Here is a 26,020-nt window from a genome sequence, read left to right as displayed (position 1 = left end):
CCGCCAACATGTGTGCTGTGCTTGGCGGTGTGATCAAACAACAAACAGTTGAAAGTAAATAATATCCAATACAGACAGCGTATGTAGACCCGGGAATAGCTGCATGCAATGACCGTACGATATCAGACGGCAAGTAAATGGTTTCAATATTTTGTTCATCCTATATTTTACACGACGAATTCAGACTATTACAAAATTATTGAATATTTTAAATCTGTACGATTTTCAATGAAATTACATCCATTATGGATGAAATGCATGCCACGACGGCACGGTAGCATACGGTGTTGATACACTTTTCATGATATAGCGATAGTCTGGTATTATCGGTCAATCTGTATTATCGTTCAAACAAATAAAAATTAGTAAATGTTTTCAATGCACAGTAATAACCTATAAATATATTAGCCATCGATTATTTTGAATATATCTTAATTAATGCATTCCAGTTAATATTCATCTGATGATAAGCCGACTTTTGATCATTGCACATGTATACACGTATATGTTCTCGGAAAAAAGTTAAATATTGTAAAACCCCGCATTAACGCGACCCCGCTTTTAACGCGATCCGATTTTATGGACCCCGATCATCGCGTTGTAGCGGGGTTCCACTGTACTACAAATTCTACAAAGAGCAGTCAAGTGAGATAACTCTGTTCTAACCTTGCAACCTTTGTAATTCCTGTGTGGCTGCCAGCTTTGCTTTAGCTATCAGATCTTGTTTGGCTTTCTCCTGTCGCTCTTTCAGCTCACGCCTGAAATCATGTGTAATAAGGTGAATGAAGACATGAAAATTGTTCTGATCATAAATATTCTCAGCAAGACAAAGACAAGTTATTTTGCAGATCTTATCAATGAAACATATGACATCTGAACCAAACACAATTCTGAAGGACAAGGATGAGGTCTGTTTTTAGCCCCAATCAGAGTCAGATGAAACTCAGATAAAGGAGTATTTTCCTCTGCATTGGCACATATATTCATGGATTACATACATAATGGCATATATGCCGCATCCCACAAGCTGTCTACCAAGAAAAGATAAATCTAATATTCTGCACTGCACACAACATGTGAAATACCCTATGAGAGAGTGCATAAACTTGGCTTATTTTGTTCTGAAACATTGTTCAATGGATGTATTTACATCAGGTACAGTGGATTATCTTAGAGACCTATTTTCATTTTCGTTTAAAAAGTTTTGCATATGTTTATTTTTAGCACTGACTTGTATGTCAAAAATTGTGACAGAATGACCACAAAATAACACTTTATGAATCTTGTAATCATAAACAATCACATAAAAGTCATGCAGAACTTTTTGTACATTAATAATAGCTGGATGTTGCTAAAATGTATAATTAAGAATCCAAACCAGATGTTCAGTGACAAAAGTGGTTATGTGTATGCATCAGAAGGGAGACGATTACATCATACTTATTATTCCTTATATTGGTCAATGATTATAAAACTAGATACACACACATGCATGGGCATAACCACACAGACATACAACAAGCCAATGAACATTGAGACTTCTTTTTAAAAGCAGCAGCTTACTCTGGGATAAAGAAAATTTTGAACCAGATCTGAGGCTGGCAATCCATCTATTCATTTATAATTTTGCTAAACAACTGAGAAACTACTTTTTTATCATGTGGCCAGGGACTGATGAGCTTTCAGTATGCATGCTCACATATTCACACATTACCATATGCAGCATGAAAACAAAAAATAATGTACAAGACATTCAAAATCCAGTAACCAATTCATGAAACAATGGCATAATTACTATGAAATTAATTAGATAATGACTAGCAGGCAAATATTTGTCTTCCACAGATAATGATGCATTGTAACACTTTCCACATAAGTTACTAGAATACTAATTACAAAATATAACTGAATAATTAACTGTTATGTCTAATATCAATATCGATGAAAATATATGTGCTTGATACCCCAGTTTATGTGTAGCTCTCTGATGAGATATAGACAAGCATACAAGGAACTAGCAACAGTTACAACAAATAAGGCATTATGACATAAAATTCATGAAGTCTCATGCAATAAATGCCCATGCCCAATAAATTGTGTGTAGTCATATGTTTATTGTAGTTGAGAATCCTCTGAAAAATGCCAAAACTAAAATCCAATCATTTTCATTTTGGTTTACATGAAACAAAAATAGAAAATAAGGTCAGAGAAGGGCTTGATCTGCTACTTTTATTTTAAATTATAACTAAATACTGAATCATCTTATGTTTATATCATCAAAAACTGTATACCTAACCAGTATATATAGATTACATGTGGCCTGGTGATGCCCCTTAGGGTAACAATACATCGACACAATAACTTTGTGATCATCTGTCGTTTTTTTCTCTCAATAAAAAAGGGTTTAATACATATAGTTGCATTAAAAGTATTAAAAGCACAATGTAGGATGCATTAAATGTAAACTCAGACTGTACAATAGAGGATGCATTAAAAGTAAACTCAGACTGTACAATAGAGGATGCATTAAAAGTAAACTCAGACTGTACAATATAGGATGCATTAAAAGTAAACTCAGACTGTACAATATAGGATGCATTAAATGTAAACTCAGACTGTACAATATAGGATGCATTAAAAGTAAACTCAGACTGTACAATATAGGATGCATTAAAAGTAAACTCAGACTGTACAATATAGGATGCATTAAATGTAAACTCAGACTGTACAATATAGGATGCATTAAAAGTAAACTCAGACTGTACAATATAATCCATTTCTTCATCGATAATTTATCTTCAGTAACAGTTGTCATCAATTTTGTTAGTCCATATCATACTGTGTCAGTAGTTTCATGCGTAGGTCAAGATCTAGCTTGAGAACAATAATTGTAAGAGTTGCAGACAATAAATTTGAGTTATGTATTAAAATTATTCATGACATTGAAACAAACGAACAATGATGCTAATTAATTTTGCACTTTACTGGGTTCAGTGTTGATTTCATAACCATAATATATGGGTGTGATTCACATTATTATTCACATTCTGATCACCATCATTACTTTTTTCAGATCATTTTAGAAAAAGCTGCCTATTATGGCTGTTTCACGTTTTAGTTGTTGCTGTGGAATTCTTCTATATTTAACAACTACAAGTATTATGATTTGTGCTAAGTAATATCCTAAAACACAATCAGAAAGAGATGACAATCTGCCACACATAAAGGCTATCAACATTTTGAATAACAGATTTTTTAAAGACATAAAATGCCATTTTTGTGAAGCCCACTATGACAATGGACATATAACAGGTGAACTAAGAAACGCAGTTTGTCTCAATTTTTCTGTTTATTCGGAATGAGTGCAAACAAGAGCATATATGAAATCCGCAGCTTCTGACCATGGCTTGCATCATGGAGAAAGAGGCGCAGTTTGCTGAAGATCTGTTATATTAACTGGATTCCCTCAAAAAGTTCAAGATTTTCTCAGGTGGTAAACATTAATAAAGCTCCTTGAGCTCACATAAAAAATTCCATCTCACAGGATAATAATCGATAAACTTAAAAATGTACTGTCATTGGACATTGGCTATGTTTTTATGAGATGGGGTTTCTGCATGATACATAATGTCATCCTTGCCACCAAAGTAGATTTTAAGATCAGCTTTGCAAGAAGGTCAGAATGCATTTCATGTCCTTGCACACGATTCCAACCACTAAAAATCATCACTGATTTTTGTGTGATATTTTGGTTGCTTAGAGTTTGGTGTTTTAGCACTGGATAATACACGTTTTGACATCTCAATAAACTGTTTAAACACTGAAGTCAACTGACCCGGTTTTATGCCACCTGAGCTTTTAATCAATCAATTAACATCTTTAATCCTGTCCAAACTAATCATGATCACAGACAGTATAGACTCTAATCCATGTTGATAAATTAAAACATGAAAGCAGAACACTGAATCATTTTTTTTTAAATCTGACCTTGCTTTTTAGAAATCCAACCATAATCAATTATTCAAGTATTGTCTTCAATGCTTTTTAAATTACTTCTGATCACACATAGCATAATCCATGTTGACAAACTTCAAACACCAAAGCCAACTGACCTGGCTGACAGAATCAAAAGGGTATGAATTATTTTATGCTTGCTGAAATTTTAAACTACTCTGTCTTGCTGTGCATAATGCATTTCCTAGTCATGTCATAACAGGCAGTATTGCCATAAATATGCTACACTGTAGTAAGGTGTGCAAAAAAATGGAGAGAAAAAATTTCAGTAACAGTTTTGTGCAAGTGGGAGATTTCAGTGGGTGATGGGAGACACTTCTCATCTTGGGATGAAAACCGTTCTGGGCAGGAGGTTCACATGTATGCCATATTACCTTGTGAGTGTGAGTTGCCTGGCAATCTGCTGCATCCTGCTGGTGTAACTCTGACATCTGTACATCAGACTCTGCAACTCCACTTCTGACAATGTCAGGGTCACATGAGGAATGTCATGGTCTTCTGCTCGACACAAAAAATGCTGCCAAAATAACAAAAAAAAATTTAATCTTAACTAAATACAATCCCCATTCAATGGTCCCAAGGACAATGCTTCTTCAAGTCTTCAGATATGTGTCAAAACTTGTGATGAATACTATTTTTATATACAAAAAAACATAATTGGAAGAGTACTGGTCAGTATACGTTTGTGTTCTGCATTGTGTGTGTGTGTGTCTTTCCCTATGTTTAACAGTATGTCAGTGTGTGAGTGAGTGTGTGTGTCTTTCCCTACGTTTAACAGCATGTCAGCATGATGGTGCATGATACGAGTCTCATTTTACAAAATTATGGTCAAGATAAAGAATTATACAAAACACATTTCAAATAAAGATAAACATTAAATGCTACATGATATCATGCTTCTAGAACAAGCCTATTCTCAGCCTTTACGACAATGTAATACCAACTCAGGCGATCAACAGATTAAAGGGAAAATCTAGTCTTGAAACATATAACCGTGCAAACATTTTGCTGCTCAGATATTTCAGGTAGTAGCTTAACTTTATTCATGACATGACCACACAATGATAGTTCTATCTAGGTACTTTGTAAAAAAAAACTTAATTAACTCTACTGTTCTTCTTGTAACATCACAAGGGCACATAACATCTCAGATATACTCATTTTTCACACAAGTCTACATTCCTGCGATTTCTTCTACATTTTTGTACCTACTAGATTTTTGCACACGTTTTAATGGATGTTAAAAATTGATTATTTTTAGATAACAGATTAGCATTCTTAAGAAGTGGCAAATGGTTCATTTTCATACAGAACTGGGAGAGAATGATGCACTTTTATCATTCAAAATTATATAAATGCTGACAACAGATTAAACACGAGTCCCTAAAAGGGACTGATGCTCACTTGCTGAAAAGAATTTCCAAGAATCCAAGACGAGATCATTCTTCATTTTAACTGCTGTGGCTTGAAACAATCTTTGATATTCTTGAACTACACCAAAATGTTCTACCTGGCCCATGTGGCAACCATCTGGGATATAATTGGTACCATTTTCATTTATGGCCAACCTAAGATTAATAATTTTTTTTGTTAAAATAAGAGCCAATATGACCATCTATTCAGGAGCATCATCAATAATAAAATGGCAGTCATGGCAGCCATACTGAATGTGAATTTGACACCATTTTCTTTTAGGCACACTAGATATTCTATCTTTTAGTGAAAACTCCATGTCAATGTGGCCATGCATTCAGGAATAGCAATAACAATATTTTCAAGATGGCCATAATGGATGTTAGATCAGCATCATTTTCAGTTAGTACAAACTGGACAACATAATCAGTCATCTTTTGAAAACTCCATACTGAATTGACTTTCCATTTAGGAGAAACAGCGATAAAAAGAATATCAAGATGACTGCTGTGGGGACCAGACTGTATGTCAGATCAACATCGTTTACAACCAGCTAGATATCATAAGATGTCTTTTTGTGAGAAAAAAAAATTAGAAGTAATGATAAAATTTTCAAGATGGTCACCAAGGTGACCATACTGGAGGTCAAACAAGCGCCACTTTCATTTATTACCAACTAGCCTTTATATGAAGTCTTCTGGTGTAAACCCAATGTCAATATGACTTTCCATTTAGAAGAAATACCTATAAAAAATATTTTCAAACTGTCCATCATGGCAGCTATATTTGATATCAGATCAGTACTATTCTCATTTAAGCCCTACTAGACATCATTAAAAGTCTTTTGGTTAAGACCCCATGCTAATATGACATTCCATCCAGGAGGTAATAGCAAGAGGTAACACTTCTACACTGGTCCCATGCTAATATGATTTTCCATCCAGGAGGTAATAGCAAGAGGTAACACTTCTGCACTGGTGGACTAATTGTGTTTATATTTTACAGTAACAATGGAAAAAACGAACTCTCTCAACTGAGTGCTTATTGAATTAAATTCTGTATTTTCTCCTTGAACTCTGTCAAGTGAGTGCTTATTCTAAATCCGTATTTTCCCACTGAACTCTAACAAGTGAGTGCTTATTCCACGTCTGTATTTTCCCCTTGAACTATATCAACTGAGTGCTTATTGTATCCAAGTATGTTTCCCATGAACTCTATCAAGTGAGTGCATATTGAATCTAATTCTGCATTTTATTATTCAAGTCTGTATTTTTCCCTTGAAGGTAGTAACGTCAGTGTATCCCACACTGGTGTAAAATTGAGGGTTAAAAAAAGCCTTCGTTTCAGAACTGGGGGTCAAATAAAAAATGTGGGGGTAAAAAATGCGCTGACAAATTTTCATCACACCCGTACATTTTCAGCTTGAAATAGGATATTGCAACTTGCACAACATAATTTCTCTCTCTCTCTCTCTCTCTCTCTCTAAAGATACAAATAAACCAACATGCTAAAATTAACAGACAAATGCATAGTCCATTCAAAGAATAATTTTCTAAGTTCATTTTTCTTTTAAAGTCGTACTTTTAACAGTCTCCTTACAATCTTTTTGTAGCCATATTATAGACCAACACATTACATATAAGCCAATATAAAAAAGCCAATTAATTCTTTTTAACTAAATGGCAGTTCAGTTACTGCCTTTCATAAAATATGTACTATCATCGATTTCATTGTACTTTGTCAGAGAACACATTTATCCAAATATCAAAAAGGCTAATGATTAATCTTCTTTCTAATGTTACGCTTAAACTTTAAGATCTTTCTTTTACTGCAGCAAATTAAAAACCAACAAAATCTGCAATGACCTCTTGACTTTTTAATCCAAAAAATGCATTTGTCTCAGCAAGTTAACTGATTTCTTTGTTGTGAAAGAATGTCTTGGGTGATAATGTGTTCTCCAGATATCAAGGGCTGATTTTTTTAAATTCTTAAACCCTGCAACAAAAGGATTATTCACTTTTGAGGTCTTCACAATCATGTGATCAGAAGTCACACTGGTAATTTTAATGGATGTGCCGTATTCCAGTCAAGGGAATTATTTACTCCATTTTTCATTAAAGTTAGATCCACAGTTACTCTTTTGTGTTCTGCTTCTTTCAATTTCTTCACTAATGATTCTTAGTCTAAGCCATTTTAATCTGGTGATCACTTTCTGGTGCAACAACCATTAACATTAAACATCTGGACGACATCTTGATGAGCTCAATGGAAAACATGTGAGAGCTCACAAGATATGGGGAAGCTACTCTGTCATAACACTGCCTATGCTAGTCTGGTTCCCTGTTTCATATGCTCCTTGCACTGCACTCCTCTATATGAATAGCGGAGTGCAACGCAGGGAGCATACGAAGCAGGGAACCAGACTATGCCTATGCTCAAAGTATACAGTGTATATTAAGTAAATCCTGATCGATTTATGCAAATCCTTTGTGTCAGAAAAATGCATGGCAACAAAATGTGTGCATCAATTATCTCCAGTGTGCATCCCTGATGCACAAATGTGCATAAAGGGAAACACCGGTAATATGCTTTCTGGTTATTGGATGTCCCCCGTCTGACATTTCAACAAAGTTTGATCAACAGCTGTCTTGTTAAGATATAATAAACAACTACTGTACAAAGGCTAACTACCTCAAAATATTACACTATTTACAAATATAGATCAAAAAGAAAGTTGAAAGGAAAGTAAAGAAGAAATAATGTCCTACTGGGCTGGCCTTCTACTTTTTACTTTTTACCTGAGGATTACACAGCTTGAGAAGGTTGACAGATTTCCCACAGACATATATCTCCTTGGCCATTTCCCTTAGAAAGAGCGGCACATTGTCCTCAATAATGGTTGTGGACAGTGTGTAACCTTTACTCCAATACAGCTTATCTGTAAAGGTGTCACAGCAAAAAGAACATAATAATTAATCATTAAATATAAAGCACTGTTTATGTGATTATGGCCCTATAATATGTACATACATAAAGAACAGGCCTGGAGACCACTTGATTGGTTGAAAGTTAAAACCCAATCTCAAACTCTGCTTCCAAGCTTTATGATTTCCAGGGCACGACTTTTTCAATATTTTGAAATATATGGGACAATTACAAGTTGTAAAAGAATCTGAATGTCAAGCATGAATGAAAAACCCTACTCTTCTGTTTTACTTAACAGATAATACACTATTTCATATTACTTAGTTGTTATTGGAATAGTTTCCATCAGAATCCGAGTCATGTTCTAAACTTGCTGTTATATCATAGTACTAAGAGAATACATGTTATGCACACAAAAAAACACTTATTTTCAGTCCCCTTAAAAATGCTAAATTAATGTCAATACAATTTTTTACTGCTCTAGAAGCCAATCTACTTATCCATACTTGTAAATTTACTAGTTTAATATCCTGGTTCTGTCACATAATGTAGTATGTGAGATGTCAAAAAGATACTTAAAGACAAAAACTAAGGCTAATTTTGATGAACGATAAGGCAAATTTGTATAGCATACATTGTCCAAGGAAAAGAGAGGATTGTATTCTTTAATTTTGCTGTGAGTAAGGAGTCTGTCGAAGAAAAGTAACTTGCATCATTATTTAGCTGCTGTGTGATTTGTAAAGGTAGCATGTTTTGCTGTTGATATTGGTCTCTCAAGAGATCGAAGCAATCCCTTTGGGATGACAGGTCCCTGAAGTAAAAGCTGCAAACTGTCATCTCTGACCTCAATCCCATGGCTTGAATGATGTAACTCATGGAACAGTCGCACTTTAATACTGTGCCAGAGGTGCCTGCCCTAATTTTGTGAACCAGTAATCCTAAGAATTTAATCTGGTCATAAGTTAGTTCCTCAGAAGATGAGCAGGTAACACAATGATTACTGAACAACAGAGCCTGAGAGGAAATATTTTCCCTTCCTTCTTTTAGTGGTAAACGCATGTGCAATTACCCTCTTCTGATTTACTTCATCTTAGCTCCCCAAAGTTCCGATATGTTAACTTATCTACACCTTGGCAGATACTCCATTGCTTTGCACTAGTGGCATCGATTGGATTTTATGAGTTGTCTACCTTATAATGTAATGCCAAATAACCAAGAAAATAACATGTAACAGCAGCTAGCTGGCAGCTTGTCACTGCGAAGCTGACAGGTTACCATTATGACAGTGGTAAATATAACAACAATTTGACTGGATGCATTGGTTTGCATCCAATGAAATTCACAGACCCAAAGTACTGCATGAAATATCAGACCAATCCAAAAAGGTGTAAATAGGTTAACATATCAGAACCTTGGCTACTAAATATGTTAACATATCAGAACCTTGGCTACTGAAGATGGATTGACCCAGTCTGATTCAGGTACCACTTCAGTGTCCTGACAGGGTCCTTGAGATGCCCCTTGGTAAATAATTCCAATGAAAACAGGAGTTCAAGAAAGAAAACTCCCAAGAAACTGTTCTTTGCAATCAAAGCAGGGCAAGCATGAGAAAAATTTAAATACTGTGGTAGAATTGCAAACAGTTCTGACTGAAAAACATGTGGATTTCACTGATTCTGCCTGATATAGCTAGTGTTACTTGAAAGTAGGTCTTGTACAAAATGTATCAAACAGGCTCCAGAAAGTGAGTCAAATGGCGCATTGTTCAACTTTATCAAAACCCAAGGAAAGTGCCATTTCTGACAAAGTGCCAAGGTCTTCAGTCAAGACAAGTTAAAATAGATGAGAAGATCTGCAAGGTCTTTGGTCTGGCATATATTCCCACTTCCATCATGGTAAAATCGTCAAATTCACTGGTTTTGATCACAGCTATACCTTCTCCTTAAAAAGCCATTGGGGAAAATTAGCATTTTGTGTTTCACTGCTGAAACCAGTGAAAGAGAACTCTTAATATCCCATTATAGACTTTAAAAGTCATAGATATTCTTACTCAAGCAATTCTGTCTTTAACTTGGACTTCTTAAACATGGGTCAAACATGTACCATTCAGCATCTCTAGGTTCAGAAGGAAACATGTTGTTTTGATGAATGTGAAGGTAAGAGTGTCCTGAGAATAACTACTGTTAGTCATTGAAAGGCATGTACATCAAAACTGTTCCAAATCAGGGAAAGGATATAAACTGCCCGATTTTAAAGAACTAGGTCTCGGGAGATGGGGGAGGGGAGCCTGGTGTTCCTTCTTGTTGCAAAGAGGTCCATATGAGGTTAGCCCATGTAGATGTGCATTTGACTGAAGACTGAGGGGTGAAAAGGAACATGCCATGTGGACCAGATTATTGTCAGGACAAAGAGTCTGTTAGGACCGTAAGTTAGCTTGGGATTTGGAAGATATGAATGTAAGAAAACCCAAAATGTGAAGGCAGAGGTCTGGGAACTTGGTTCTCCACTGGATTCTGATGAAACTGACAGTCTACTTGTCAGGAAGAATGAAAGCATCCTTTCCAGAAAACATCTCCAGCCAGGATGGAAATGTATTTTTTATAGCATTCATCTCCATGGGGCTGATATTCATGAAACTAAAATGTACATCTCTTGCATCTATCCACATTATTCCACAAGTCTCTTTATAAATTCTCCAAGAGGCATCCATCTTGTTACACAATACTTCAATACTTTTTTCATTCTCTTCCACACAGACACTCTGTATGATCATCTGTCTAACAAAAATTGTAAACAGCTTTATGACTCATCTGATATAGTGAAGGGTTGGGATGAAATCTTATCCATAATCTCTTCCTGGACTGACTTACAGTGTTATAACACAAAGCAGTAACTTTTTATACCACACTGTTAACTCTCTGCTACTGTCCATTGGGAAACATGCATTTGAATTGTTTAGTGTGGTCTGATGCAGTGAAGGCAATATTATATTGAACTAAAAGGTTTGTAAAGTAAGCTTCAATACAAATGACCCCCTATTATTGTAGCTCTAATTTTCATGATTATAAATATTTTCAAAGTGAGCACAGGATTGTACTTTACTAAACTTTTATGACATGAGCACTGTTTCACTCCTTTTACAGGTACTCAGTGATATGTTGCCTTTTTTGAGAAATTTACATGATAACTGGCACATGATTTAAATGTGACTTGCTACACAAGAAATAACCATTTTATTTTTCATCTCTGCTTACCAGCTGGGTTCTGAATTGCAGACATATATATTTGTATCTTCCAAGTTATTTATTTTACTCTAAAAGTAAGTGTTAACATCTGTCAACCAAGACTTGCTTTATTTTTTTCATGAAAAGTGGCATGGCTAAATAAATTCTATATGTTACATACCTGACATCTTTATTAATACACTGCATCTTTTCACAAAATTTCAATAATACAAAACAAAATACAAATAAATAAAACAGTATCAGTTTTGTGTTATAGGAGAATTTAATACACTCCTTGCTGTCTGAACCCTATTGCTCTTCATTTACTAATTGTCTTAAATCTTTGTGTAATGTAAACAATATGCAAAAAGCTGAATTACACAACAGAGCATTTAGTGCCACAATCAGAGAACTTTGATGGGAAACCATACCAAAAGTCACCCAGTAGACTGAAAAGCATTTTGGAAGTAATTTCCACCCCTGAACATGGGTATTATGAAGTTTATAGGGTATAGGTAGTCTGGTTCCCTAATGAACTCCAATAAGTCTACTATGAAGACCCAGCTCCTGACCCAACTTAGTCAAGAAAATATCCAGATTTGACAACAAGCATATTTTTTTTGGCTGCTGTTATTGTACCATCAGTCCATAATTTAAGTATCACTCTGGTAAAACTAAGGGCTGGCAGGATTGAAAGGAATAGAAAAGAGAAATGCCTGTAGATACTTGGGTCATGGAGCTGCCTTATGAAGCAGTGTACAATGTCTGCAAACTGATCAGACTGCGGTAGCTGTTTGAAATATGTTTGTTCTTTTATTACAAAATTAACATATATGGGTATTTTGTATGAGGCCATTGATGGAGCAGGACAAGGTGGATAGGATTCTGGAGGCAGAAATCAGAAGACTTTTTAAAATTGATGCATGGTAGTTTGAGTTTTCCTAGGACATCACTGGATCACAGAAGGAAGGTGGCATTTGTGAGTGCATCTTTGAACTCAGATGAGTGATGTGACACCATAGTTAGTACTGGTGTTTGTATGTACTGATGGGTTGTCCAAGCCTGGTTCAAGTGGAATACTGTAGTATGTTGGTTGGTACTGTCCTACTGGTCTGTGCTGTGATGGTATGTTCCAGCTGTGGTACTGTGGTCAAAGGTTGATGTTAATTGTGTGGGAAGCCTGAGATGATGCAGAATTGAAACCCCACATATAATCCTGATCATCGTTGCAAATACTTGTATCTTGAAAGCTCAAATCAAAAGCATATGGATGAAATCTGTCAAGCATCATGATAAGCTGGCTATGAAACACCACACCAAAATTAAGATAAATAACAGAATGAATCATAACAATGATCTTATTGCCTGAAACAGGTGATCATTTACGATACAGAGAATACAAAATGTAAGGTACTGAGCTGAACTGTTTACGGTCTGACAACTAAGATGATGTCCATTCACTGATCACATGACATCTGAGAATTAAGTGCATAATAATTGTCTACGATGGTGAATGAGTGAAAGTGAGCATGAAAGAGATGGAGTATACTTCCCTCGGGTGAGAAAACTCAAATGTGGATAGTAATGACATTACTTAAAGCGCAACAAGGCATGAGTAGTACCTGGCAATTTATGGAATTTGGTGCTAATCCCTCTATCCAAAGGAAGATCACTCTTGTCTGACATCTGTCCCAGCAGGCAGACATTATTTTAGCACTTTTGTTGCTAAAAAAACCCCCAAAAGATGTTGTGCACATCCTTTCTGCTTGGAAGGGTTGAATATGTAAGTCAGTGGATGATCTCCAAGATATTATCATTGAGAAATTTATTTGAAGAAATAATAAGGATTCCTCTTCAATTTTATTCCACCCATGAGATGATAATAATGCCAGAAAGAGATTTAGAAAAAATTACCTCTACATTCTAAGTAGTTTCTATCTCTGTTAATCATGAATTCTCCATAGATGTCTCTGTAATTTCCATTAAACACCCATTCCTGTACAAACCTGCAAGTAATATTAATAATAATAATGAGGACTTTGTATACCGCCTAATCTTCAGAAGCTTTAAGCATTTTACAAGATTAGACAATGCCTATAACACACAAAAAGACATATAATGATATTCTTACAGAAAACAAACACCATGAAATTAGAAAACATAAAAATTTGCTGTAAATATTTTAGGTAGGGAACATTATTAGGTCTTTAAGTTTGTTCTTGCAGTCAAAATAAGTGAGTTTTAAGAGAACTCTTGAATGGGATCACTGTGTTGTTGTGTCTAAGTTCAGTGGGCAATTCATTCCGTGTTGCTGGGGCCTGGTATGCAAAAGAACATTGTCCATATGACTTCATTTATGTAGTGGGAATAATGAGTATACGATTGTCAGAAGAGGAGTGTAAGTATCTTGCTGGTGTGTACACATGGGTGAGGTCAGATAGGTATGTTGGACTGGAGTCCATAAGTGAAACATAGCACAGAGAACAAATTTTATGTTTGATTCTGCAATGAATGGATAGAAAGTGTAGGGTACAGAGCAGTGGGGAGGTATGCTCTGATCATGGTACTCTAAGTATGATTCTGCATTGAATGGATAGAAAGTGTAGGGTACAGAGCAGTGGGGAGGTATGCTCTGATCATGGTACTCTAAGTATGATCTGAGCAGCTGTGTTTTGAACTTTTTGAAGTTTCTGAAGTAGATATTGAGATGAATCAGACAGAAAAGTAAATAAGTAAGTACCTGCAAGTAAGACCCAACAAAACTATCAAATGAAAATTACATTATATTAATGAATACAACACACATCATGTTTAAAATATTATAATTTAGGCACAAATTAGAAATCATGACACATTTTACTTCTAACAGCATGCTTTTCAAAATTCTGACATCAACTGAAATCACAACAATGCAGAATGGTAATATGTACTCTCATTGTGATTTTATCAATTTCTTTTCTCACAAAACTGTACAAACATTTGTTATTCAATGATAATTCTGCATCTTGGCAAAATACACCAAAAGCATACAGAAACAATTTTCAACTGTGAAATTTGATTTTTCATTTTCAGATGAAGATCAAGTACATCATGCATAAAACATTGGATACTGGAGGCACTTACAAGAGATATGGCCCACAAGTGGTTTGGAGTAGTGAAAGCATCATGGGGTAGTTGTCAGTGTTAAATGCTTCCAGGGTTTCCCTGTATAAGTAACTCAATAGCTGCACACCCTGGTAATCAAAAATAAACACAGTGATAATGAATTTTCCAATACCAAATATAAATTACAAAAATAAATACATCATATATTTGCAAAACTGGGAAAAGATATCAAACATTTTCCAGATGCAAAGTTTCCATTTAATTGTGTTCTTCCATACTTGATACAGTAAAACAAAATAAAATAATTAGTTCAGAAGATGTTAAAATTAATTTTCCTTTTATAAAACTCCTACATCTTTATGTGGCAAAATGGAAACCAATTTTTCTAGTAAAGTAAATCTCTTCATTAATACCTGCTTGATATACCTTAGGAGAACTATTAGTATCTCATAAATCCAGCCATCCTAGGCTAAATGTTTTTGACAAGAAAGCTAAACATTATATGCCCAAGCAGGTGGCAGTTAGAGTGATGTCCCTTTGATAAAGGGATTGGTGCAAAAATCCCAAGAATACATTTGGTTATTATTGGAGTGAAATGCACATTCTCAAGAATGATGCAACTGCAGGAAGAATGAAAGTGTGACTGTGTATTGCAAGAAGGTAAGTATTAGTAAAGAAGCATATTGTACCTCTCCAAAAGTGTTCTTCTTCAAGTATGTTACCTGATCATGATACCTTAAAAGAATAGGTAAGAAGTGGAGGGAGCATCTCTGGTCCCCTAAGATAGATAAACCACTTCATGCATCGACTTCTAATGGTCAGACACAGCTTTTATGAAAGTGAAAAATTTCCCTTGTGCATTTCCAGTGGAAGTCATTGAACCACATTTTTAGAAAGCTGCCATCTGTGAAGGTAACCTGTTGGACTGTGGCAATAGACCCAAACCAGTCTAGCTGATTCTTTGTGAATGAAGGATTTTTAATGTGGAAGCTCATCCTGGAATATGATGTTGAAAATGCCACCTTATTAAATCCCAAACAAGAACACAAAGGTCAAGAGACTTGCCTTTATTTTGTTTTGAACTCCATATCAAAATGGATAAAACAATGAGCTTGCTGACATGGAATTCATGGCTGAGGAGAGTAACAAGGGATATCATGTCTTGCTCCAAAATATAGCTTAAGTGGTATATTTGAAGAATGTTTTCCAGGTAGCTGAATGCCCTTGCCATGCAGGAATTCCTGAAATGGGCCATTACTCTGTCCATCAGACATGTAAATGCCCAGAGACTGATACTGAATCTGAACGGGAGCACACTGAACAGCTAAACTGGCTAAACACAAGGTACTTCCTGGTAACTTTGTGAATTGGGACATGAAGATATGCATCTTGCAGGTGTACACTGATAGCAAAGTCTCCCTCAGTGTTTCGATTTTCAACCATGGGACATTAATGAAATGACTGAAGGCACTTAGGTCTATGACTGATTCAAAAGTGCAATTCACCTTTGGGACCAAGAATAGTCTTGAATAAAAACCTGATGATTTTACATTGTGAATGATCTCTAAAACCCTTTTCTGGAGAAGGTTGTTAATTTCTTGTTGCAGAGCATCTTCCTTGAACAGATCTTCGGTGACAACTGTAGCCTGAAGGGACCCTTGACAATGGAGGAAGCATGAACACTGAAGCCACTTGCCAGTCCACTGATCATCATGGCAGCTAAGAATAGAAGCCTACCCAAGAGGGATATCTGATTAGGGCAGTATGAAGATGATAACATTTCTTGTTATTAGGAGGCTGGCATTGAAAGAAAATAAGATGAAAAGATCACCTTCTCTCTGCCTCTTATCCATCTTTGTAATTAAAAATGTGGTCTTCTATAAATATAAGATCAGATAACTGTCTTCCATTTCTGCTCTGTGGGGGGGATATCCTTTTGTTTATTTCTCTGAAAATCCCTCCCTGATGCCTGAAGCTGTTTAAAAGGGAAAATTTACTCTTTGGTGGCTTGTTCACGTATATCCTCAATGCCACCATTGAAGAAGAGGTTAGAAGAATGGCTGCAATCTTAGCTTGGCTTTAAGGTGGATTCGAAAAAGGCAGAAGTGGAGATCACTGCTCTCTCTCCCTGCCAGTAGCAGATTTGTTACTACCAAGATGGTATTGGCCACATAATGTTCAGCAGCTGTGTTTAACTTGCGAGCTATTCATGAAACAGATTTCCCCCCATGTTCTGTGGGATTTGAGGTGGGGCATGATAAGCTGTTTGCATCTTGCTGAAAGACTGACATTCATACCAAGAACCAACATAGAACTGCAAAAACATTCTGCACCTACTGTTGTGTATTGTTATGTACTAGGTAGAGTTTTGTTATTGCTGTAGTGACTTGGTCTGCTGCTGGTGTATCTTAGTGAAAAACTGGAACATGGGTTTTATAGCGCCTCCTATTAAAATTTGATTGAAGAAATCACTAGGAGAAGAAGAGTCTGTTGATACTTGGGTCATGTAATTGTCTGTGTAAACAACCTAAAAGGGCAGTGACTCACTGAGACTCTGGTTGGAGTTTGAATGCCATTTCATCCTTTTGTACAAGTCAACTGATGCTGGAACTTTGGAACATTAGACCAGGCTATTGATGGAGAAGGAAGAGATCAAAACTCCTGGCAAAAAGTGAAAGGCTTCCTTGACTGACTCCTTATTTTAAGATCTAGTAAAGATGGCAGAGCTTTTGAGTATACTTTGAGTATACTTCATCATCTCTAGGTGAATGTAGTGATACCAATGCCTCCTATGCAGTCTGAGATGTAGTTGGAGAAGACTGTCTATAGGGACAGAATGGATTGGGGTACGGTCACTACCAAATAATCCAACGAAAATGCTCTTTTTCATTAGCAAAGGCCTGAGAACAGAGTGAATCTACATCCTTTGTGTACCAGGGCACTGAACTAGACACCAGATGAATTCAGTGGCTTATGCCACTATGTTGAGAATGTTGATATATGAGAAGACCTGTGTGGTGTGAGGTAGGCAAACTGGACAAAGACCAGCTGTCTTTTGGCTAACTAGGTATGATTGAATGTGGTGATAACATGATTCAATCTAAGCCATTTGGCAGAGTCCAGGCATAATAAAGAATGGTCATTTTATCTTGAATGACATTGTTCAGTCCTTTATGTTAGGATGGGTTCAGGAATATTTGACCCACATAACCATATTTCTGATGTGTGAGATGGTATCTGAATTGGCTTGATTGGATCTTGAGCTTGCTCAATTGTAGGCAATAAAGATGATTGTCCATCAAACCTGTGCATTATCAGGCCTATTGGTTCTGCATAAAGAGGTTTGTCATGTTTAGTTAAGGATGGAGTTGTAGCTGCTGCTGATAGGGATAACTTGGACTGCTTTGTTGCTGATCAGCCTGCTGACTGGGATAACTTGGTCTGCTTTGTGGCTGATCAGCATTCTGGACTGTGTTACCCATCAAAATGTAAATCATTCACTGAAGTGATGTCAACATGTATCATGATGGCATCCATGTCCCTCAAGGTATGCTTCGGGAAATTCTCCTTCTGCGCCACCAGTACTGCAGCCCACTGACTCTTGGTCCATGAAGTGCATAACTGATGTATTCATGGAGGGACAACTGTAGCAATGTTTCCACTGTTTCCATAGATTCACTTTATCCTGCCCATGGTCTAAATCAGTAAGACAAAAATAGTGCAGACAATATATACAAGTGTAGCCCAGCAAGTATGAATTCAGAAAGGAGACATACAGAGCGACACACTGTAGCTTATACAGGTAACAGTACTAAAAAGTTCCCTATTAATACTTATGAAGTGGCTGCTTAAATAAATATTAATGTTGCTTGCATGTAGGTAAAGACCAAACAAAGTACCTCTACGGGTAAAGTCACCAAAGCACCACATGTAATAAGTATAAAGTGGATATTATGACTAAAACTATGTATATAAAACTTAAGTATATGTATCTGACAATAGTGAAAAATGTACAGCAATTTATTTTTTCTGTAACACACAATATCTGCACATAAAATGGAACTGCACCAATATCACAGGATGTACTAGCAACCCATGCCGGTAAATAAAATTGGCACATGTGTCTACATACAACAAAATGATAATTTTACAAAAGACAGAAAACTCTGTCATCAAAAAAAAAGAAAAAAGAAAAAATATAAATAGTATACATTCCTTCAAAGAGAAAACTCCAACTCACTTTAAGATAGAATAACTTCCGAAATTCTGGTAGGTGGATTGTGAGGTCCCATCCTGAGAAAGCAATCTACTCAGCACAAGCTTAAGTAGTAAATGATTTACTGATTGAAATATGACACCAATATCTGTTTAAAGGAGAGATAACTCTATCTAACTGCCTCCTATGTGGGCAAGTAACTCTTCAGTTAGACTAGGAGGGTAGGATTTGCAAGATAGCAGTCATTCTCTTAGGGTATTATGATCGGATAACTTATCTGAAGAAGAAATATGGCAGTACCTGACTTTTCTAAATCATTAGACTTTTGTTACAAATTACAAATTTTAAAACTGATACCAACCAAACATTCAGTTTATGTTCATAGTACAAAAAAGCCGTTGGGGACTAGAAGATCTGAAAGTGATTCAACAATTTTCTGGCTTACTTTCAGAGAATACTGAGAAACTAATTTTGGCTTGTAACTATTTTATTTACTGTATGATGCGATGCTTGCTATCATACTATAAATTCTTTAATAAGTCAACAATTACATAAAGGAAATATCTGATTAAAATAAAATACTGCAGCAATGTAGGCAAATAGAGAACTTATTTGCAATGATACAAATAATTTTGGCCTTACCATGAAACATACGACTGCTGCATTTGAACATAATCACTTTATCTTATGTCTCACAAACCACTTTTGTGAACAATATTTCTAATTGCCTTTTTATTCCTGCTGATACTGAATGAATAATCTTGTATTAGGTTCTCTTTGCTTTGTATTTTTAGCATGTTTTTCCAACTTTAAATGTTTGTGAATTTCTTTTTTCTGGATGATCAATACATAATTTTGCCGTTGCATATAGTACACATCCCTCATCCTGGTATATTTATTTTTCAATGGAGCCTGACTTAAATACCATTCACAGTCTTTTATCTCAGCCATTCCCACTTAAACTTGTTTTTTACTCCCTTTTTCAGTGATCTCATGTCTGCACTGTGATCTAACACGCTCATTTTTTAAATTATATTCTTTAAACATGATCTGAGATGCATTTATACAGCTGATTTCTCCAATATACCATAACATATACATGTGACAAGTTATTTTCTACACTGCTTTTCATTAACTGAAACTGCCATCCAGTGTTTAGATGAACCAATTAAAACATACTTTACAAATACTGTAATCATGTATAATGTTTGCATCTAATGAAAGAGATGAATGGACAGAACAAATAATGGAATTCATCCAAATACAAGAATGAATCTGAAAATTCGAGAACCAGGAAAACATTTCAAACCCTTTAAATTTTTATCAAATGCAAGAAATGATCTTTATAACTGTTATTAATTTTTATCTCAAGATACAATTTTCACTTGATTTTAGAGTGTTCAAGTAATAAAAAAAATTGTGCTTTTACAAAGTCACGCATAGAATCAATTATTTAAAAAATGAAATCGACAATAAAGACTAGGATAGAAAATCAAGTTACCTTGGGAAAGTCAGACTCATTGACTCTGTCTACTTGTACAGGTTTATCACACTTACAGAGTTGACTTAAATACCTGCAAAAATAAGAATTACAAATTTTATGTACACATGCAAATGTTGAAAATAAGGACCAGGGCCCACTCATCCAGAACTAGAGGATCCCAGTTAGTGGCAAGTCTTTGACTTATTGTGGCAGGTCCTCAAACTGTAATGAGCTGGTAACATGCTGTCAATTAGTGATCAATTTACTGAACTCTGAAAGTCCAAGTCAGACAATTTCTAGATTATGGATACAATGAATAATTATATGCAAAATATTTTCACCAACTGACTAGTCCTTTGGACAACATATTGAAAAAATCTTCAGGAACACATTGGGAATTACCTTGTCCTGGGGGCCCCCATGTGGCCAAGTGTTCTAAAGCGCTCAATGCTACGGATCACTGCCATCACACCTCTGCTTGTGTGGGTTAGGGTCTCAGGCTCAGCCAATGTGGATATGTGAGAAAGCTTGCCAGTAGCTTTTCATAGGTCGGTGGTTCTTTCCGAGGTTTTCCCGGGTTCTTCTTCCACCATTTATACTGGCCACGATTTATAGCCTATCTTGTGCTGAAAAATAATGTTAAACCCCATAACAACAACAACCTTGTCCTTGATCTCAGAACACCACTGTTTCAACCTCGTGTATGTACCAGTAAGACTGGTTAAAAACACTGTAAGAAATGTCTATTTTGTCTTAAGTCATAGCTTGTCATCATGAAACTGGTTAACAGTATCCTAAAAATTATCTTCCAATAAGTACATTAATCAGTAACTTTTACATTAATCACTAACATTAATCACTGTCTTTTACATTAATCACTAAAATCAATCACTGTCTTTTACATTAATCACTTACATCAATCACTGTCTTTTACATTAATCACTAACTTTCACATTAATCACTAACATCAATTACCGTCTTTTACATTAATCACTAACTTTTACATTAATCACTAACATCAATCACTGTCTTTTACATTAATCACTAACTTTTACATTAATCACTAACATCAATCACTGTCTTTTACATTAATCACTAACTTTTACATTAATCACTAACATCAATTACCATCTTTTACATTAATCACTAACTTTTACATTAATCACTAACATCAATCACTGTCTTTTACATTAATCACTAACTTTTACATTAATCACTAATATCAATCACTGTCTTTTACATTAATCACTATCTTTTACATTAATCACTAACTTTTACATTAATCACTAACATTAATCGCTTTTTTTACATTAATCACTAACTTTTACATTAATCACTGTCTTTTACATTAATTGCTGGGTTTTTTTTACATTAATCACTGTTTTTAACATTAATCACTAACTTATACATTAATCACAAACATTAATCACTGTCTTTTACATTAATCACTAACTTTTACATTATTCACTAACATTAATCACTGTCTTTTAATCACTAACTTTTACATTAATCACTGTCTTTTACATTAGTCACTGTCTTTTACATTAATCACTAACTTTTACATTAATCACTAACTTTTACATTAATCACTAACATTAATCACTGTCTTACATTAATCACTAACTTTTACATTATTCACTAACATTAATCACTGTCTTTTACATTAATCACTAACTTTTACATTAATCACTAACATTAATCACTGTCTTTTACATTAATCACTAACTTTTACATTAATCACTAACATTAATCACTGTCTTTTACATTAATCACTAACTTTTACATTATTCACTAACATTAATCACTGTCTTTTACATTAATCACTAACTTTTACATTATTCACTAACATTAATCACTGTCTTTTACATTAATCACGAACTTTTACATTAAATCACTAACATTAATCACTAATTTTTACATTAATCACTAACTTTTACATTAATCACTAACATTAAACACTGACTTTTACATTAATCTCGAACTTTTACATTAATTAGTAACTGAAGACTAAGCAGAGCCTTTTAATGCATAATGCAATATCCAAGAAAGTAAATTTTATAGTAAATTATGTTTATCTGAGAATAATTTCCCAATTGCATTTATGTTACTAAATACATTCAGCTATCTCTTCAATCCAGCCCTTCTAAAAGGAAAAATAACTGCATTAACCATAGCATCTGCAGGGTGAAGTAATTCTTCCCAGACACCTTTGCCACCACTAGGTGGTCACCCATTAACCAAATTCTATTCAGTTTAACCTGGAGCAAAACATGAACATGGATGCTCACATCTGTGGTAAGCAGGAGGGCTTCATAGTAATGTGAAACATAATTTATTTTACATTCTCCCTCAGATACATTCATTATAATATCTGTTGACTAGGTAATAGGAGGAGTAAGTGCAGCCAAGCTCTACCAAGGTTATCTTTTGAGAGAAACATGACTGAAGTCCCTATGTGAAGGAAAAACCATTCCTCAAATGCAAAGGCAGCACAATTGTAGATCATGTGACACACAATGTCTACACCATTAATGAGAAATAAGTGTTTTCTTACCCACGTTTGTGACTAGGTTAAATTGTCATTAATGGGATCCCTAGGGTACCATCCCCTGAACCCATCAAACTTAATTCCTTTCTTTATAAAAAGCCTGAGAAGGTGCTGCATATTTAATGAGCAGCAATCATTGTTTGAGACAAACTGAAGTGATGGCATTTCCCAAAACCTGATTCAATTGTCTGAGGGCACTTCATGGTTCCATCTCATTGCAAAGAAATCTATCATCTGCAAATGATGCTAGCCTGCCAAAATGTGTCTTGTCTGGACTGTAATCTTGTCCAGCAGAGAAAGTCACAGACCAGGATGCAGAAATCATAGGATCTGGCTGATCTGGCAAATCCCCCCAGTGTATAAGAATGGATTCTACCCCTCAACCTCACACAAAGCTAACCATTCCAGACATAACTGGTGTTGTTGTTAATGTTGTTGTTGTTGTTGTTGTGTGGTTTAATGCCATTTTCCAGCACACAATAGGTTATACATGGTGGCCAGTATTAATGGTGGAAGAAGAACCCAGGAAAGAACCACCAACCCAGGAGAAGCTACTGGCAAGCTTTCTCACATACCCACACTGGCTGAATCCGAGACTCAAACTGCCGCAGACAGGGGTGAGATGGCAGTGATCCGTAACGAAGAGCGCTTTAGACCATTCGGCCACTCAGGGCCCCCCAACAGTAGGTTAATTAGTGCCAAGGCAATTGGAATAAAGTACTTTGCCCAAGGGACACACCACAGCTGATGACCAAGGCTGCTCCAATGTTAGGATTCAAACCCACACCCTTTTGGTCCAGCATGCTAACCACTGAACTTACTGTGGCACTCAAAGAAAACGGAAAATCCAACCCTGCCAAAACTGAATGAGCCTGACACCTACATGCAGATAGTGTCAGTGGGTGACTGGGGATGGGAGTAATCAACAGTTCTTCATTTATCCCAAACTCAGGGGGTGGGTAAATTATCTTTCTCCAGCACCACATTTGTGACTGTGTATCATGCCTAGTGGAATGGAATAAGAAGGAATTATATCTCTAGGAATATTGTGGTATCTGTCCAGTGATATGCCATCAACATCGAACACATCAACAGTACTGGCAGACAGGCAACTGCCACAGTTTGTATGGTTGTATGGATGGTGATGTAATGTAGGAGTCTCCATAACATTCCACATACAATGAGACAGTCAGCTGTTTACAGCACAAGCACTTGTACACTAAATGTCTATAGCAACAGTCTGACTTGTATACTGAATGACACAATAACCCAAACAATCACAAAATTTATTTATTTTTCTCTTATAAAACTGGAGGTAGAAAACTGCCCTAATTCAACACAGTACTTTCAAGCATCTACAGAAATACTGATATGGTTAAATATATGTGGGAAAAGGATTGCTTCATAAATTCTAATTTCAAGATTACCATATAAATAACTATTCAAAAGATTTAAAAAAAACATGAATTATGTCATAACAAGCACTAAAAATTTCCTTACTGCATTTGAGTGAAGACCCTGTTGAGGATGAACTTGAGCTGTATGAGGGTTTTGTCATGTGGTAGGGATAGAATCACAGCTCGATAGTGTTGTAAGACTTTCCTGACAGCTGTAGTGTAGGCCTGGTAAACCAGTCCAGCACAGTAAAAAGAATCAAGAACTGGAGCCTGTGAAAACAGGACAAGCCTGTAATAGTTTTGTCCACATTCCATGAAATCCTGAAGCAATGCATGCATTCCTTCAGGAGTCATGCCACTCATGTAGATTCCTTCCCTGACACTAAAGCACTGCATGTCCTGCAAAAATAAGGATGAATAGAATGTTTCAAATATTTCCACAGAATGACTAACATAAAACACCAGTGTCAACAGCATATCTTAAAGTAAAATATATAAAAGCTGTCAAAATAAAATGTTACCACATCAGATTGCAGGAGGACAGACCTTCCTACAAATCCAGACTTCAAACAACAACTTGCTCTTTGCCAGTTATTATTTTCTGACCACAAAGACCATGCTGGAGAACAAAAAGTACAATCTGCAACTCAATGGTACAATTTTTTATCTGTAAAATTTAGATTTTGGGAGGTTCACAATTAAATGTTCCAAAACAATGACTGACCTTTGTATCTAGACAGCAAGTCTAATCCTTATTCTATCAATCTAATGCACCAAATCTTTCCAAAATTTCATATCCTTCTCAGAATCAACCACCTGTCAGTCCAGTGGCTTTGAACTCCTACGCAAATTGCTGACATGCAAGCAAACCATCCACCATTAAACTGCAGTTTGTACAATGGTTCTCCACATCAATCAGTAAATGTAAAAAAAAATTTAAAAATTGGTTTCTTCAAACATATTACCAGATCACAATACTATAGGAGAGTAGGTAAAAAGTGGAGGGAGTTACATCCCCTTACCTGAAGAATGTGTCATTTCTGATCCCCGTAAAGTATGTGAGGAATCATAAAATCTCTGAAAGCTGCCAAACTATCTGAGAAAATAGCTTGTTGTGCTGCAAGTATAAGCCCCATCAGGTCAAACCAAGCCTGAAAGAGCTCTGAGATGAAGACTAAGGAAAGTTGTCTATGTTTGGAATAGTTGTGTTTGAATGTTATGTTTACGACTACCACAGCTGGAACAAAATGAGGCATGCCAAACTCATGTAGCAGCAGCCAAATACTTCCTCAATCAATGTGTGGAAGGCTAATTCTTATTTGGATCAAGTAAATTAATGATGATGGACTTGTTGAGACTGAGTCACCAAATCATGAAGAATGAGGTGACACAGATATATAGTATGATGCATGGTGTGGCTGGTGAAACCTGTCAAGACCAAAGGCAAAGTAGACAGTGAGACGGCCTAAATGATCTCAGATTGTATTGTAAACGGTCTGGCATGGTATTAGGCATCCATGACTGTAATGTTGCCATTACTATTACAAGTAAATCACTGATTTTCCAGCACCCATGGTTCAAAAGCCAGGCTGGACCAACTGAGAACATGTAATAATATTTAAACATCACAGATAGGTTTATTAATTACTGTACTTGCTGTACTACCACTATCAAAGTGGCAACTGTTAAAAGTTA

General features: G+C 35.7%; 1 protein-coding gene across 1 annotated transcript in view; it reads right to left on the bottom strand.

Moving 5' to 3' along the window:
- The window catches only part of LOC149788633 (gamma-tubulin complex component 6-like), a 129,455-nt gene that overhangs the window by 73,241 nt on the left and 30,194 nt on the right, over positions 1 to 26,020 (bottom strand). The window contains exons 11-17 of the mRNA XM_089974721.1: positions 24,429 to 24,724; positions 20,399 to 20,471; positions 14,700 to 14,809; positions 13,491 to 13,582; positions 8,226 to 8,365; positions 4,389 to 4,531; positions 667 to 758 (exon numbers count right to left, since the gene is read on the bottom strand). Coding sequence (XP_089830847.1) covers positions 667 to 758; positions 4,389 to 4,531; positions 8,226 to 8,365; positions 13,491 to 13,582; positions 14,700 to 14,809; positions 20,399 to 20,471; positions 24,429 to 24,724 — 946 coding nt within the window. The remainder of the gene's footprint in view (positions 1 to 666; positions 759 to 4,388; positions 4,532 to 8,225; positions 8,366 to 13,490; positions 13,583 to 14,699; positions 14,810 to 20,398; positions 20,472 to 24,428; positions 24,725 to 26,020) is intronic.

This window comes from Sinohyriopsis cumingii, chromosome 11, assembly GCF_028554795.1.
Source record: "Sinohyriopsis cumingii isolate HCF-2022 chromosome 11, ASM2855479v2, whole genome shotgun sequence".
NCBI classification, from domain to species: domain Eukaryota; kingdom Metazoa; phylum Mollusca; class Bivalvia; order Unionida; family Unionidae; genus Sinohyriopsis; species Sinohyriopsis cumingii.
The sequence above is the reverse complement of the archived record's forward strand: the minus strand, read 5'-3'. Positions and strand labels throughout refer to the sequence as shown.